Source organism: Rhea pennata, chromosome 13 (genome assembly GCF_028389875.1).
Source record: "Rhea pennata isolate bPtePen1 chromosome 13, bPtePen1.pri, whole genome shotgun sequence".
NCBI lineage: Eukaryota > Metazoa > Chordata > Aves > Rheiformes > Rheidae > Rhea > Rhea pennata.
This window is the reverse complement of record NC_084675.1, coordinates 9,881,135-9,896,855: the sequence shown is the minus strand read 5'-3', so window position 1 is coordinate 9,896,855 and position 15,721 is coordinate 9,881,135. Positions and strand designations below refer to the sequence as shown.

Below are 15,721 nucleotides of genomic sequence, written 5' to 3'. Positions count from 1 at the left end.
TACTAAAGCTGAGATTGAGACAGTCTTGCTGTAGTTGAGATGGTTTAAGCAAGACTACTCCCTTACTGTGTTGTGGAAGCAGTGATTTATGTGTGTGTCTGTTTTCTGAAAGTAATAATGACTTGGTAATAGTCCCTCATTCCTCCCACTTCCTCTACTACCATATGCAGCAGTTGCGTTAACTCTCAGATGGTCTAAATGATTAAATAGTTAAAATCAAAACAAATGTTTTAAAACTGTATTTAGCTTTGAAGAGTGCTGCTTCTATTTCAGACATGAAAAATGGCCTTTTGTGCTTGAAGGCTTATCTCTCTCTTTCCAGTTGTATCACTTTTCTTCTAATAAAGGATATTACCTGTCCCTACAAACCTTGCTTCATCAAAATTTTAGGAAGGGGTAGGATGCAACCTGACAAATACTAAATTTCTTATTAAGCTAATGTTCTTTTAAAATGGAAAGTATATTTTGAAGAGGAAGAAAGGTTTTAACTATAAAGCAGTAAGATCAATTTTCACTGTGTTTATATGCCTCCTGAGTTTAAATTAAAAATTGAAACACCTTCCTGAGATTAATAGAAAGCTATCTTCAGGATATTTTCAGGCAAAGACGTTACATGATTTTCTTGAAAGGCAAACTGACCATCGTGGATCATAAAGGTTATACTTTGCATTGTATTCACCTCTGCAGTGATTTTCATCCCAAGGGTATGCACAGTTTTGAATGCCATTGCAGACCAAAGAATTATTGATGCACATGTTGCTATGGCAGAAGTAAGTGCTGCCTGAACAGGGAGCTGCAGAAAAGAAGAGGAAGACAATATTAGAAATTTGAAAAACCTCACACACTACTTCAAACTAGTAAATTCCTTTTATATTCTTTGACACGCATATTCATTCTTTATCACTTTACAGTTTAAACACAATGATCAATGATTTTTCCTGCGCATCACTTACTATCTGGTCTTTTACTCTATATTCATTTGGTTGCTTTCAGATGTATTATCAATGCTACAAACAAAACTTTCATGCTCCAAATGGGTAGCAGAAAGAGAGTCACACAAAGTAACACAGATAATGGAGGAAGGCTTTAATACTTGTCTTTAAAGACAAAATACCTAAAAATCATATGCTCCCCATCACTATTTAATCTGCTGTGCATCAGCTGTGAAGATGGCGTAGCTGGTTCTGAAGCAGTTCCTGCACATCTGCATTTTAGAGCCCAGAAATATGTTAAAGGAAATCAGATTTCAGCTTGCATAGGGCTGTAAGTGTTTCAGTAATTGGAAGAGATTTGGTAACTGGAGGCATATAAGTCATTCCTGCTTGTGAATCAAAGCTCTTAAATCCTCCTATTAAAGCTAATGCAGGGATTAAGAGAGAGCACAGTTTAGCTTTTTATCTATCTATCAGAAATTTGAAGAAATAAATTAACCAGAAAATTCCTCTAAAGAAGATTTTATGCATCCATGAATGTTCTTCACATTAAAAAGTATAAAAATACCTCCTCAGGATGTTGTGTAATATACATAGTCAATTCTTTATGGCTTCAGGACATTGGACAAGAAGTTGATGCTCCCTTTCTCTGCCTCAGTAGCGTGGTATTTTTATCACGGAAATGTCTACTATTAGTGGAGTCAGTTATACATTAAATAGCATAGGCGTATGATAGACACTCTACTATTTGCTCTCAAGCCTTTGGCCTCTTGGCAAGCACAGGAAAAAATATCTAGTTAGTTCTTCCTTCTAAATTTGAAAAGAACATGCAAGCTTTGCTTTATAAATAATGGTCCAGTTTATCTTATATGTAGTATAGCTTAAAAAGGATACATATGTAACAGGCTACAATGTCTACTAAAAATATTTTTGACAGTGAGATAAAGTAAGTTGTATGAAAGTGCTGTCAAGAATGGCTGATAAGGATCCATGTGTATTTGCTGATGTTTCAGTATGGACCCATATGGAGTTGCATCACTTCTGGAACAGTGGGCAAAGAATTATGATGCAAGACTCTTTCCTTATTTCCCTGGATAAGGGAATTTTTTTCATTTTTTTATCTTTTTTAATGAGGCATTCTGCTGCTGCTTCTCTATCCGTTACCACAGTCTGTAGTTTATGTTCCTGCTTGGTCTCTTTAATGGCTTATGTTCACATATTCATAAAATGGGGCACAGGGACTTCATTTTCTATGTGTGTTATTTGGAGAGTAGAGTCTCTTTAACAGTCACAGTGATTGACCAGGTCCAGTCCAGGACTTCAAGGACATAGATGGACTTTTCTTGTAACTGCTTCTTAAGACTGGTGCAATGTTAACAGTGTTGTTAATATCTAGCATTATTCATGTGTTGAATCAAGCCAGAAATCAAATACATTGATTTTTTAACACTGCCGTTAGCTGAATTACTTTGTCAAATTTGCAAGCAGCACCAGGTATGTGAAGTGACTGTCATGCACAGTTAGTTCATTTATGTAAATCTTTTCAGAAATATTATTTTCGTGCTTGGCTTCATATAATTATAAATAGCTTCATGATCTGAAAAGAAGTTAAGCATGGATTCACTATTTTCAGTTAGAATATTTGCATAACACTAGTTTATTTAAAAGTAGTTTTGAATTACCCTGTGAGGAAAATAAAAAGATAGTATGTCAAGTTAGAAGATAAATAAGAACAGCCACATGCCTCTGCAGACTTCCCTTTGTCTATGACTTTTGAGTCTCTTTAAAGTTCAAAATTTGAAAATTTATCTAACCTTAGGAGTACTCATAATTTCAGCCTCTTACTCAAAAAAATAGATATATTTGCAAAATAAATCAATAATTATGAAATAAGAAGTTAACTAAACCCTGTTTTAGTTTACTGAACCCTATCTTTATTGTTTAATCCATTTTATGTTAAACAATAGATCAGTTTTGGGAGAATGTAATTGTTTCTTACTATCATGTACATAAAGTAAGCAATAAGATATTTTTCTTAAAAATCTTTGTCACTTTAGAAAGATTTATTTTACAGAAAGCAATTTTTATCCTGTGTTAAATTTTACTGTTTTACAGAACAAAATATAAAATCTACCTGTTACCTATAACGTGAACTTTTCTGCAGTGTGGTGACCAGGACCCTTTTCAGGACTGGCTACAGACATGTTAGTACTGTCAAAAGAGTTGTTTGTTTGTTTGTTTGTGTGTTTTTTAAAGCCAAACCTGTAGTATTTATGCTACAAGAAAAAGTTACTGAAAATTTAACCTTTAGGAAAACAGTAGTTTTGATTTCCTAAAGTAAAGTGGCAGATATGTTTCGTTCAGCTCTACCAATGTATTGCAGATCTGCTCTGCAGTTCCAAACTTTGTCCACCTCTGGCCGAAGATGCCACTTCAGTTTTCTGGTTCTGCAATGTGGACAATGAAGTCCTTTGTAAATATGGGATGCAGGAAAATTCAATTAAGTTCTGAGAGAAAGTACACAGGAGGAAATCTCATGAAAAGCATGCTTTCAAGAAGCATCATAATTTACAATGAGATAAATGACCATCTCTCCAACCCAGCCTATGGAATCTCAATGGAAAATCAGAATAGCATTTACAGCTGTGCTTTTAGTATAGCCTGCTTAATAATTTTGAACTTAGCTTCCTCAACTATGGCTGTCCAGCATAGCTGGGCTTTGTTGAGGGAGTGCATGTGAGAATACTATTTTAGAGCAACAACACATTGGAGAAGGAGGTAGCAGCTGAGGGGTAGCAGGAGGAGGGGGGAATTTCCAGATCTGAAGCTTGAGGGTAGAGATATGGACAGCAAGAAGATCAGACTCTACAGGGTTACATCTATTTTGTAGCCTTCTGAACCTTGAGTGTGGGCTCAAGAGCCTGTGCTGGGTGTCTAGCAGGGAAGTGGAAGTTAGCTGTTAGTGGGAGAGGGCACTTGAGTCCTGCTGCTGTCTTTTAAGTAAGTCAGTCTGTGCATGTTGTGAGAAGAACTTTGCCTAAGGATGTATTATTATTAAATTCAAGTGAAAAATAATCCTTTTAACAGAGAAGGAAAGCCTTTGTTTAGAAACAGTACTCATAACTATACCAAAGTATTTAATTTATCTCACTGTATGTGAAGGAAACAGAAACAACTTTTTTTGGTATGTTCTTGGTGCATAATATACAGCTGATGCTTTTCCTTAAATGCCTGAAGTACGCTGATATTGGGAGAATAAGTATTTTAAAATCTACTTACGATCAACAAATGAAGTGAACAGCATTCTGAATCTGCTTAGTCTGCTGCCTTCGTCTGCCCACATGCGTACCACGCCTGTCCCTGTCTGCAGCACCACATCGTTCGCTACAGTGCTGCAAAACTTTGCCTTCAGGTTTTCAATAGAACTACTTCCATCATATACAGCAACAAAGTTTCTTTTGCATTCATTTGAATGCTCCATTTGATAGTCCAGAAATCGCAAATAAATCTGTTAGGAAAGAGAAAGGAATGGCTCCAGGAAAAGCAATACGCAGAAGAAAATTTTCTTTCTTAGCTTACAGGCAAATCTTGAACAGATGTTCTGTCCCCTTATGCATATGTGTAACTCCTAATTCACAATGTTTTTAAAATTACGTTAAAATGCATTAAAAAATGTAATGTCAGTATCGGATGACTTGGAATTTGTCTAAAGTATCTCTATATGATTCACTTCTCCCCACTCCCCAAAACAATCTTTAGTTAACAATTTACTCGTATGTATTCTCCTTTCCTCTGCAAGAAAACCGAAACCACCACACTGTCGCCAAACAAATCTCTGAGCAACTCTGCTAAATGTACAGTCTATTATTCTAGAAAGAATACAAGAAACATGCTGACAGAATTTGAGTTAGTATTTTGAACTATTTTTTCCCTTTCTTTTTAATTCATAAAAACAGCATGAAGAATAAAAGAGAAGGAATCTCTGAGCTAAAATAAGAAAATTAAAACTCCTAGTTTCAGGCTGGAGGTTAATTACTGAACTGCAGCAATGTTATGGAAGACATAAACCATGAAAACATGAATACTATGGATAACAATAGAAGCAGGAGAATAAATGAACTGGCTATTTAGAAGGAGTTAATAAGTTATTTAAGCCAAACTTAAATCTTCCAGAAGTAAGATGTAATCCAGGAAAAGGCATGTTTGTATGTGGAAGCTCATTATATGTAGCAAGGAAATAGAAGACTAAGGTGGCACTTGGAAGAGTTAGCAAAGTATTTATCTTGCTTGTTCAAGAAGCTTGTGAAAGAAACTAATTCAGTTAGAACTAATACATTGAAGGATCATAAGGCTTTTAAATTCCTTATATGTTTGTATTGGAATTCTCAAAATTCCAGTGCAAGCTGATGAGGTTTGTAACTGAGCCACCGAAGTATGCTGAAAAGTCCATCTTAAACTTTAAAAATTCCTTTTGAAGGTATCTATTTTGCATCAGGAAGACACTGTCCATGTGGAAGCTGAAGTCTCCTAGTCCATGTGAGATGAGGTCCTAATCTATGAGGTCTCCAGCACATTCTTCAGATGTGCCTGGGTCTTGACTCTACAGGTTTTAAGTGCAGTTTATAGTTACCTCTGAAGCTGATGCAGTGAACGCTAATGACCTTTCCACAGTGCAGTTTTTCATGCATTTGCCTAACGGCAACAATCACAAATTTCTGTTGAGCTTCTGAAGTGAAGACAGGCTGGACAAACACCATGCTTATTACTGCCATATTACGTATTCTTCTGCCCTTTTGCTGGATGTCATTTTTAATCTCAGCTAGTGCCAAAGCCTTTTAAAAGTGAGTTTTAAAGATTTCGCTAAAACAAAAACACCACCTTTATGTGGAAAAAAAGGATTCCTCCCCACCATACACCTAACAGGCACTGTTAAAAATACAACAGAAGACTGGTAACTGCTTTGTACTCTGGTTCTTCCTTTTTTTCTCCAGAGTTTTCCTGAGGCTAGCCCTTTCTCCCCTTGCACATGCTGTGAGAAGGTGCAGCCTGTGCCGTATTATCTCATGTTTCATCTCACACTGTTTTGTGAAAATAGTACTTTGTTATATGTAAGTATTTTCCCTTGTGACTTTGCGCGTGCATGCGTGTGTGTATGTGTGTGTTCAGCATCACGATCTGCAAAGTGATATTCAGTAAATACATTTATTTTGCCACTGTCTTTGTCAGATTTACTGGCAGAAATTCTCAGCCATGCTGAGAACCTGTCTGCCATTGACATCATGTCTCACAGATCTAAGTGTGGGCAGCGGCTGCTAGTATTTGCTCTGAAAGATGTTATTTTCATTTAAGGATTGCCTTTATATATGTGCTGTGAAGTTACAATGGAAGCTAAAAATAAATTAGTACATTTTTAATAGCTCTATTCTGTGTGTGAAAACAAAAGAAAAATTAATTAAAAGGGCTCAGCTCAGCAAAAGCTCCTTCTGGTTAATGTGCCAAGCAAGTAGATTTTGTCAAGGCTTCAGATGCCCTGAGAGGATAAGATATAAAAGGTCTTGACTCTTGACTTATATTGATTAAACTATTCTAGAAATTCTATGAAACCTAGAGGTAATTTATTAAATGTCTTTTATGCAGACTTTTAAAAGTCCTTTCATTGCTGCAGTTGCGTCAGTTTTACAATTTTATTATTACAAAATCAAATTGAAGAAATTAAGAATTTTCCATGTTGATTTTTCTCATGAGACTACACCCTATTTTATCATCATAATTCTGCCAGAATTGAAGTTTGAGAAACCAGTGTCAGAATACCAAGAGTTATTTTTTCTGTAATGTTTTAACTCAGTAATTTAGGATGATGATCTAATCTCAAGACTGACCCAAGTACAACTGTGCCTTCTGGCAACCTTCAATAATCTATTAAAATACTTAAGAGTAAGACCTGGTGCACTCAAGTGCAAATGTAAAGAGAAAATTGTTTTTTTATTGTTTCTGGAAGAACTGCTACTATTATTTTGTCTAGTATGGTGCTCTTGGGAGTTGAGCCACTTCCTCAAAGACTCAGATACATTAATACAGTTTTAGTTTCTCTCTTGCTCTGTCCTCTTATTACTTTCTTTTAGGTTGCTGTTTTAATTTGGAAGTTGGAAAATAAGGCTGGTTAGTTAACCCTTAGGAGTATGCAAGAAAGCATAGAATATGTTCATGATCTTGACAATGCTATTTAAAGTATTTTTGATTTTATGTACATTAAAACAGTAGTACTCACTTTAATGTACACACTTAGAAGCAAAATTACAAATGAGTATGTTACTGGGAAGAAAACATGTATTCTTCACTGCAACTCATAAGTAATTAACAAGTATGTAATTCTGTAACATCACCTACGTCCTCTTTCTGAAAGCAGGCTAAAGCTATTATATTTTGGAATTATGAATAGGACTTTATCCTTCTCTCTGACCAAGAATAATGCTCAAGTTGCTTATAATGAGCATAAGATAGTGCTGCTTTCTTAAGCAGACTATGTAGTTCTGTTAGCCCAATCATAAATGTTAGGTACTTAGGCATCTAATGCTGATTTTTGGCTCTAACATTTAATATGCCCCTGTAGGGCTTGGGCAGAAAAGTTTTTAAAAATTTTATTATGGCACTTTAACATTACATGATCCTATAGCAAAGTTGAAAGAGAAAGAATGCCAGTGCCTCAGCCATTTCCGGGTAAAGCCCTTCATTTTACCTCAGACTCCTGATGAAGATAGGTTTTAGCTAAAGTGCCAGATTGTGAATAAGATTAGGCAAGGAGCAGCTAGGTTTTCTGTTGACTTTGAACAGAGCCAAATTCCCAGCAGAACCACTGGCAACAAAATTTTAAACTATGGAAGCAAGATTTGCTAGAGTTTATCAAAAGTCTTCAGTTAGCATTTTTGCCTGGAATTTTCCCATAAAATAGGCCAAGTCAAAGGCACTTGAAAAATGTTTTCAAATTTATTTTATATTTTAAATTTCAAATATTAGGAATAAAGCAGTTGTTGACTTGCTGTGTAAGTTTAATTTCAGAAACAATCATCTATCTGGACTTCCTGAGCCACTGATACATAATTCATTTCAGTGAAAGTGAGATATTATGTAAATTACAGTTAATGACTTATTACCTGTTAATAATGGCTTGGAAACACATTATAGACTGAATTATATGAATGAAACCCACCTTAGCATTTGGAGTGGCCTTAATTGTCCATATGCAGTCAACTGCTTGTCCTGGTTTTGTTTTTTCTTCTTGTTCTACTTGACTGGAACGTACTATTCCATCAGCTCCTGAGAGCTCAAACTGGCAGTCTAGAGAGAACATACACCTTGTTGTCAAATGCAATACTATATTGCTTTAAAATTTCATGTATTAAAAAAATGGTACTGTAATACTAGACCTGGAATGGGATTTAAAATACCTCCCAGGTAAGTGAAGTCAGGATCTGTAACAGAAAGAAGTCATGAATCACAAGGGCTATCAACGCTTGAGAATAACTTCAAGGTTTAGTATAATCTGGAGATGATGTCCATTCTTTATTATGTCACAGTAGAAACTGCCAGAAAGTTTACTGCATCAATTGAGGGGTACAGAGACATAATTTTTTTAGCTGATGTATTATTCCACAATAATTGACCATATCTGAATACAGTAGTTCAGTAGTGATACCTGAGATGTCCAGCGTAACACCAAAAAGTATTATTCAGTATTTTGTTGCTGTATCATTCTACATTCTGATATGTAACTGTGCTAGTTCTTACTGAAGTCACTGGAGCTCCACAAGAGTACAGTGAGATCTTTCTCTGTGCAACATTTTGATCTAATGCTATCTATCTAGCTGTATACAGTTTGAACTGGAGTAGTTTAGTAGTAAAGTAGAATAGACTAACATTCTGAATTTGCTAATTACTATTAATAATGAATATAGAGAAAGGCAGTTTAGTACCAAAGACCGTATTTTTCTCTTGGGTACCCATGCCTCTTTCATTAGCATAGTTCTAGACATTATTTATGAAAGCAGAATTTAGCCTTGGTATTTCCTGTAATCTTGTCTTCTACATGCAACATCTGTTTATACAGTATGTATCTGTATATACTACTGGTGAGCTAAGAATATACTTTTCACAATGTTTAAATGGTGGTGCTCGACTTTACTGAGACTAGGCTTTGGCTAAAAGTGGGTCTGTATGGGCTTGCATGTCCAAGGCTAACGTTTCAATGATCAGGTTAGTGTATCCTTACAAACCACCATGTAAACTCAAAAGATAGGGGCGCACACATGTGTATCACAGAAAATCACTGTATTTTGGCACATTATAGTGTCTATATGCATGTAAAATGTTAGTCTATTCGAAGAAAGGGCTAGGTTCATATGAAAGCATATGCTCATTTTGGACAAAATCCTTTTCCAAATGGAACATCCCATATTTGGTTCTTTCTGTGATCCTCTAAATGTTTCTCTGCGTAGAAAGTTTATCGCTTCTACCAGTGCAAAAATCCTGAGCTTAGCTTAAGACTCAGTACAGTTAAGAAAATGCCTTCTTTACCCTCTTTTGGTTTAATTACCTATAGTGAAACCTATGGTTACTGTCTGCAAAATTCTGCAAGAGATTTTCAACCTTCTTTGTAAACCAAAAGCCAAGTGTCTAAAAGTGAGGGGAGTGTGCATGTCTTCCTCCATTTTCATAGTCCCGAAATATTTTACCCTACTTTGTGCAAATGTGGAGGAAGGAAAGAAAAAATATCCATCTTTCAGTTCCTACAATCTACTGTGAAAATAAAATACATTTTAAATGTATATTTAAAGTCTCAGCCTGGGACTAGGCTAAGTCAGCTTTGAAAGTGATGCTAATGAAATGTCTTTAGAAATGGACTTAGCAAAATGCAGAAGTACTGTCCCTATGTAAACATTTTAGCACAATATTCCCACTTGACTGGTCATCATGTTAATCTGAACAGTTTCCAAGATTAAATCCCTAGCAGGGTATACAGTTCTATAAGTAGTAATATATAATTACATATAGTGTTTTCATGTGCTCTAAGAGTAAAGACAGCCAGGTGAAGAGGAAATAAAAATGTTATACCAGTGTATACATTTATAGTAGTAGTGATAGCTGAAAATTCTATATTGTTTTTGTCCCAAAGGACAATAAAATGCTCATAACTACACATGTACAGTATCTAAGAAGTATAACAACTATGCATTGCACAAGGAGATCAAATCAAATTGTCTTGTAAAAAGAATGCCCTACTAATTCTAAGTGGCTTCATAGAGCAGATGTAGTTTTTGCCTATCTAAAGTCACTGTCAGCATATTATACTCTCCTTCATATCCTGTAAACTACACGGTACTTTGTCAGAACAAAGAACAAATCTGTTTGTGGTTTGAGGGAATCTAGTTATATTAATAGCTGAGGCTTAGGCTATATAGATACTTCTTTTGGATTTTCAGACTAGAGATTTAAAAATCTCTACCACCAGTGGTGGAACAGCTATGAACAAGAGCAACTGACTTCTTCACTAGGAAATGCCTGTGCTCAATCTTCTAAAGTTTTTTAAATTGAGCATGTCCTACGATTAACAAGACTGAGACACTCTTAACTATCACATCGTTGCTTTGACTTCAGAAGCACTTACGACAACTCTAGACTGCCAGCATAAACAAAGCTCAATGGGAGCAGATGGTCATTAATTCACTCAGAATTGTAGACATATTTACCTGGTATAAATGAATACTTTGCTTGAAATCCCTTTCCTTCCAGCTCCTCATCAGAAGTAAACTTGATCCACATAAATCTCCCTGTTGATCTAATTAGTGAAGGGCTTTTCAGACCACAGTAACGATCGATGAGAGGGGAGAAACCGAAAGGTCCATCTCGAACCTCCAGATGATCAAAACGGCATTCAAATGAGGGTTCTATATAATAAGGTTCATCAAAGGTCAACTCAATTCTTTGTCGTGGAGCAGCTGGGCATAAAAAAATGAGCAAAATATTAAATGAGAATATATAAAACACATATGAAGATAAGAAATAAGGAAGAGAGAACTTCCAAAATAGCAAGATAAAAAAGAGATACTGGACGCTTCTCAAAATAAATCTGACAGTCTGCCATAAAAACTCAGATATACTGAAATAAAAATTCAAAAACCATAATGTGTAGAAGATACTGTTCCATAAACTTTATGAATCTTTTTGTTTGACCTTTCTTGAAAAGTTAAGCATTCAGAAACTGCATAAACTTAAAGCAGCACTTGCAAGATATTAACATATATACAAAAGTATTCAAACAAGTTTTAATACTAAAATAAAACATAAAATCAGTGTTCTGTGGGAGCAAAGTACAAAAAAAGAAGACAAAACATTAAGAGATGTAGAAAACAATGGAAAAGAAAGATGCCAAGAACAACTCACTGATATATTTCCTAAAAAATAAGTCAAATACGGAGATTCACTGGCCCCGGTAGCAGGAGACATCTTTTATTAAACTGTTCAGAAAAGTGTAAATGCTTCATATTTGTTATCGATATGCAGGTGATTATAAATGTTGATAGGTCTGAACCAGTAACAGCCTAGCATCAGAATTTGGATTAGCCCCCTAAATCCTGATGAAGTGCAGCTACGGCTATACGGCTGCTTTTTGATGTGACTTTTGCATCTGTAGATTTGTAGACTGCATGCCAGTTTGGAACTGGGACTTTATATTGTATGCATAACTTCAGTGTTTCTTGTTCTTGTCACCTATTATGCTGTGTCAGCTTTCAGATATACTAGTTGATACAATTAAAGAATCAAATGCTGTCAGGTTCTTCTGAATGCACAAAGGATTTATTTATACATCTCTAGATCATTTAGATGTGATGCCATACTCATATATGAATTAGAGAAACGAATCTGTGCTGCTAATTTGCACATATTAGCAGTGGTCTGCAGGAAGGACCACAGCTTAGCTAGGAGTGCATTTGTCTCAGTGAGATTCTCCCGATGTTTCTCTGTACTGACTGTGAAGATAAAGGCATAGAAACTGATTCTGTACCCTATGGAAACTGTCTTGCACAAAGGAGATCCAGCAATGGATCAGGTATGTCCCAACGCTGAAGTAGGATGGGATATCTGCTCTACCAGGCCTTCAGTTATAAGGAAGATGCAAAACTCTAAAAATACAAGCATACAAACAAAAATGATGGCCTCTATTAACCAGTGCTCAACTGCTCAACTGACAGTAACTGACATGTTACTGGAAACATTTTAATGAATTGATATGAATCTGAGGAAAAAGCTGCCTAGTGTTTTTACCTGACTTAGTGGTTTTTTGGATCTTAATAAGAGAAGAAAATAATTAGAGTCCCAAGTCTTGCAGTCTTTAAACCAGGATACTCCCATTAGAACATGTTTTTTCTTGTTAATGATTTTTTTTTTGTCCCTGTCATGTAACTTTGATAGTGACCTTAGCAGTGCTAGCAAACATGTATTTTTAGGAAAGTGCTGTGGTGCCAGTCAGATATGTCTTTTTATTAATAAAAAACAGCATAAAGGTTCTCTGTCTGTGAGATGGCCCTAGAACAATATAATATGTTCTGGTAAATGCGAAGATAGTTTTCAACCATCTTCTGCAGTTTATTATCAGCAACACAGAGTCATAGTAAGATAACAATTAAGCTAAAATTTTTATCTCGTTAGTTCTGTGTCTTCATAGATTAGAGTGGATCTTATGTTGCTCTGACTAGATACGAGACATATCTTATTCCGTATTGTTAATTCTTAAATGCTTGCATTTTCTATTCCTTTGTTGTTATTACTTTGGAGAGCAAGTTCAATTTCTTTCCCAATGAAATGGCTGCAGAACTGATTATGTTACCAATATGGCTATACATTACTTGACAATACAGTAAAATGACACAGTCGTAACAGTTCAGCGTTACCCATTTGACAGTAAGATTACAGCACAACAAAACAGAAACAGAGCCTATACCTTCTAAGATATAGATACACTCTTGATTTGGTGGGTACATGTTAGGATAGTTTGGCGAAGCAAAGTGTCCTCCATTACTTGTCCTTACCCAGTTATCACACTGGGTAGGAGGAATGCGGTTCACTCCAATATTTTGCCCACCTTAAGGGGAAAAAAAAAAATCATGATCAAATGTCTCCTGTAAGCAGGCTGATTGATTTTGCAAAGAAAACACTTACATAGAGTGATAGTCTATTAAAGAAGAAACACATTTGTTTTGGTTGAAAAACCTCTTACTGCACATGCCAAAATTTAATATTTAGCTAATAAAATCTTCTTTTGTTTAATTTAGCAGTGTGATATATCTTGAAGAAATCACAGTTTTAGAGTATAAGATCTGTACAGTAATACTTGGGAAGGGAAGAGAGGAAGTAATTTTTACACAGATGAGTTTAATTCTTGATTCTCTTATTTCTAAGTCATATAGTCTCAGTGGCTGGTAATATAGCAGCACTATTTTATGGCCTGCTTCTTTTCCATCCCTGTGCCAATATAATGCGAAATATTTGTAAACATTTACTACTTCTGGCCCTGATAACAAAGTATACTGAAGTACATGACTCTTAGGCTGAATATTTATTTACAGAAATTTGTTAGAATACTGAATGATTATAATGTGTAACAGAATGCTTATAATATGTAAATGCATTGAATACAGCAATGGCAATTAATGAAGTAAAATTACTAGCCGTAGATAGATTGCACTAGTAGCTAAGAGTCTCGTTTAAGATCAAAGCTCTTCTAGATGTACAGAGAAATATGATTCTTGGCTGAGAATCATATTTCTGCCATGCTGGACCATTTGCAGGATCTTTTAGTCCAGTTTTCCTTATCCATGCAGAAAGGGCTTGGGAATAGTGTGCTCTCTCTGACATTTGTGTAAAGCATCTTTGCATTTTCTCTTTGGTATCTGCAGAACCGTAGAGAATAAGCACAAGCTATTTCATTTCTGCTAGATTTTCCTAAATTTCACAGGGAATGCTCTCATGATGTTATTTATACTTATGCAGTCTTTCCCTGGAGACCTTTGAGAAGTGAGACTATGCTGAAACAGGTCTTAGCTGCCTCTGTAGGCAGGTTATATTGCTTTCACTGGAATCTTGGCAGCCTTTGGTTTTTGGGGGTGAAACCTTAGTCTCTCCTACAGAAACTGATAAAGAAAATTCTGTAGGTGTCAGTTTCTCTCCTATATATGGATTGCTCCCAGATATGAGAAAATAAGATTTGTTAAACTGTTGTCTTCCTCTTCCAGGAGGCATTGGCTTCAAAAATGTTCGTGGGTGGACTGTTTGAAAAGCTTGTTGTAACATACAAAAAAACGTGAATTTCTGTGGTGTTTCCTCCCATCTTTAAGGTCTAAAACCTTAGAATTTTAACTGGGTGAGTGAAATTCCATATTCTTTGTGACTAAACAGCCTGTTCAATTGGAAAAAATGCAGTAAATAAGGGGAAAGATGGATAATATTGAGATTCATGTTTTAATTAAAGAGCTGTTAGTACCTGAACACAAATACTTTCTTTGAATTATTTTGCTTCATTCAAAATTACAAAACTCTTACATTTTTTGAAAGAAAATCGTCAACCCAAATCTGTACCTTGTGTCTTCTGTGCAACAGCAATCCCTTCCACTACAAGAATTGTTACCAGCAACACTGATGAGAAAAGTGTGACAGGAAAAACATCAGTAATCAAACAAAAATTAAGGCTATCTTCTACAGCCCTGATTCATGCAAATCCCCGTATCACTAACAACAAGAGCAACAAAAACAGAATATACAAAAATAATTAATGTATTCTTTTAAATTTCAGCTTTAGGACACCTGTGCTGTTTAAGTGTACTGTAGGTACTTTTTCCACATTCCTGAAGAAGGTGTTTATGAGAATAGCAATTTACTGTTTGAAGGGACTTCAAGAATCTTTTCTAGAGTATCTATCAACTTACAAGCATTTTATAAAATTAAATGGAATCTACCTTCTTTATAACTTTTATATCCTGAAACAGAATGTTTGGCTGTTGTAGTGAACCATATTTATAATAAAACTCCACATGCATTAACATGCATACAAAAGACTTCTGTAGCTCATAAGAAGTAATTAGGACCACAGGAGACAGTGCGCAGTCTTATCCCTAAGGGGATTTCAGAATCATTGTAGAATTGTCCTTGCAAGACTGACTGCAGTGATGCTGCCACAATACCTGTGATTTATGCAAATGTTGTGGTAGCAGAAAACACACAGATTAGAAGAGGTTCTAATGATGGAGAGCTGTACTCTGGGCAGTGACAACAGTTAGGATGTTGACAGCCTTTGCCCACTGTTGCAAGCACTCTGGTTTGCTGGTGTGTTTTTTTAGATTTAAATTGTAAAATCATTCTACTTGCTGAAGATTCTCTTTTATACTCTTTCCCCCAAACCTTTTTCTCCTTCTCTTGCTGCCTTCTCTCCTTTCATTCTCTGTTAGACTAACACCTTTATCAGAAAAAGATAAAGAACAGAATATAAGTGTACACAGATAAATATACTATATGGGGAAAAGAATCATGATAGCTTTGTAAATACAAATCATGTTCCAAAGACCTACCAAAATTCTCTGAAAGAGTCAGCAGGTATGAGGCTAAGAAAAATGTGGCTGATATATTTTATTTGGATTTCCAAGAGGCTTTTGATAAGAACAATCACCAAAAGCTCTTAAAAAAAATAACCACCTGTGAGATAAGTGGGAAGCTTTTGGAATGGATGAAATGGGTTAAGAAAT

The 15,721-nt window shown here is 35.5% G+C and overlaps 1 protein-coding gene across 1 annotated transcript in view; it reads right to left on the bottom strand.

Annotated features, from left to right (window-relative positions):
• NETO2 (neuropilin and tolloid like 2) overlaps window positions 1-15,721 on the bottom strand; it is a 29,591-nt gene that overhangs the window by 2,704 nt on the left and 11,166 nt on the right. Inside the window, exons 2-6 of the mRNA XM_062586384.1 lie at window positions 10,676-10,924; window positions 8,357-8,401; window positions 8,140-8,267; window positions 4,212-4,440; window positions 680-793 (exon numbers count right to left, since the gene is read on the bottom strand). Of these exons, the coding sequence (XP_062442368.1) occupies window positions 680-793; window positions 4,212-4,440; window positions 8,140-8,267; window positions 8,357-8,401; window positions 10,676-10,924 (765 nt within the window). The remainder of the gene's footprint in view (window positions 1-679; window positions 794-4,211; window positions 4,441-8,139; window positions 8,268-8,356; window positions 8,402-10,675; window positions 10,925-15,721) is intronic.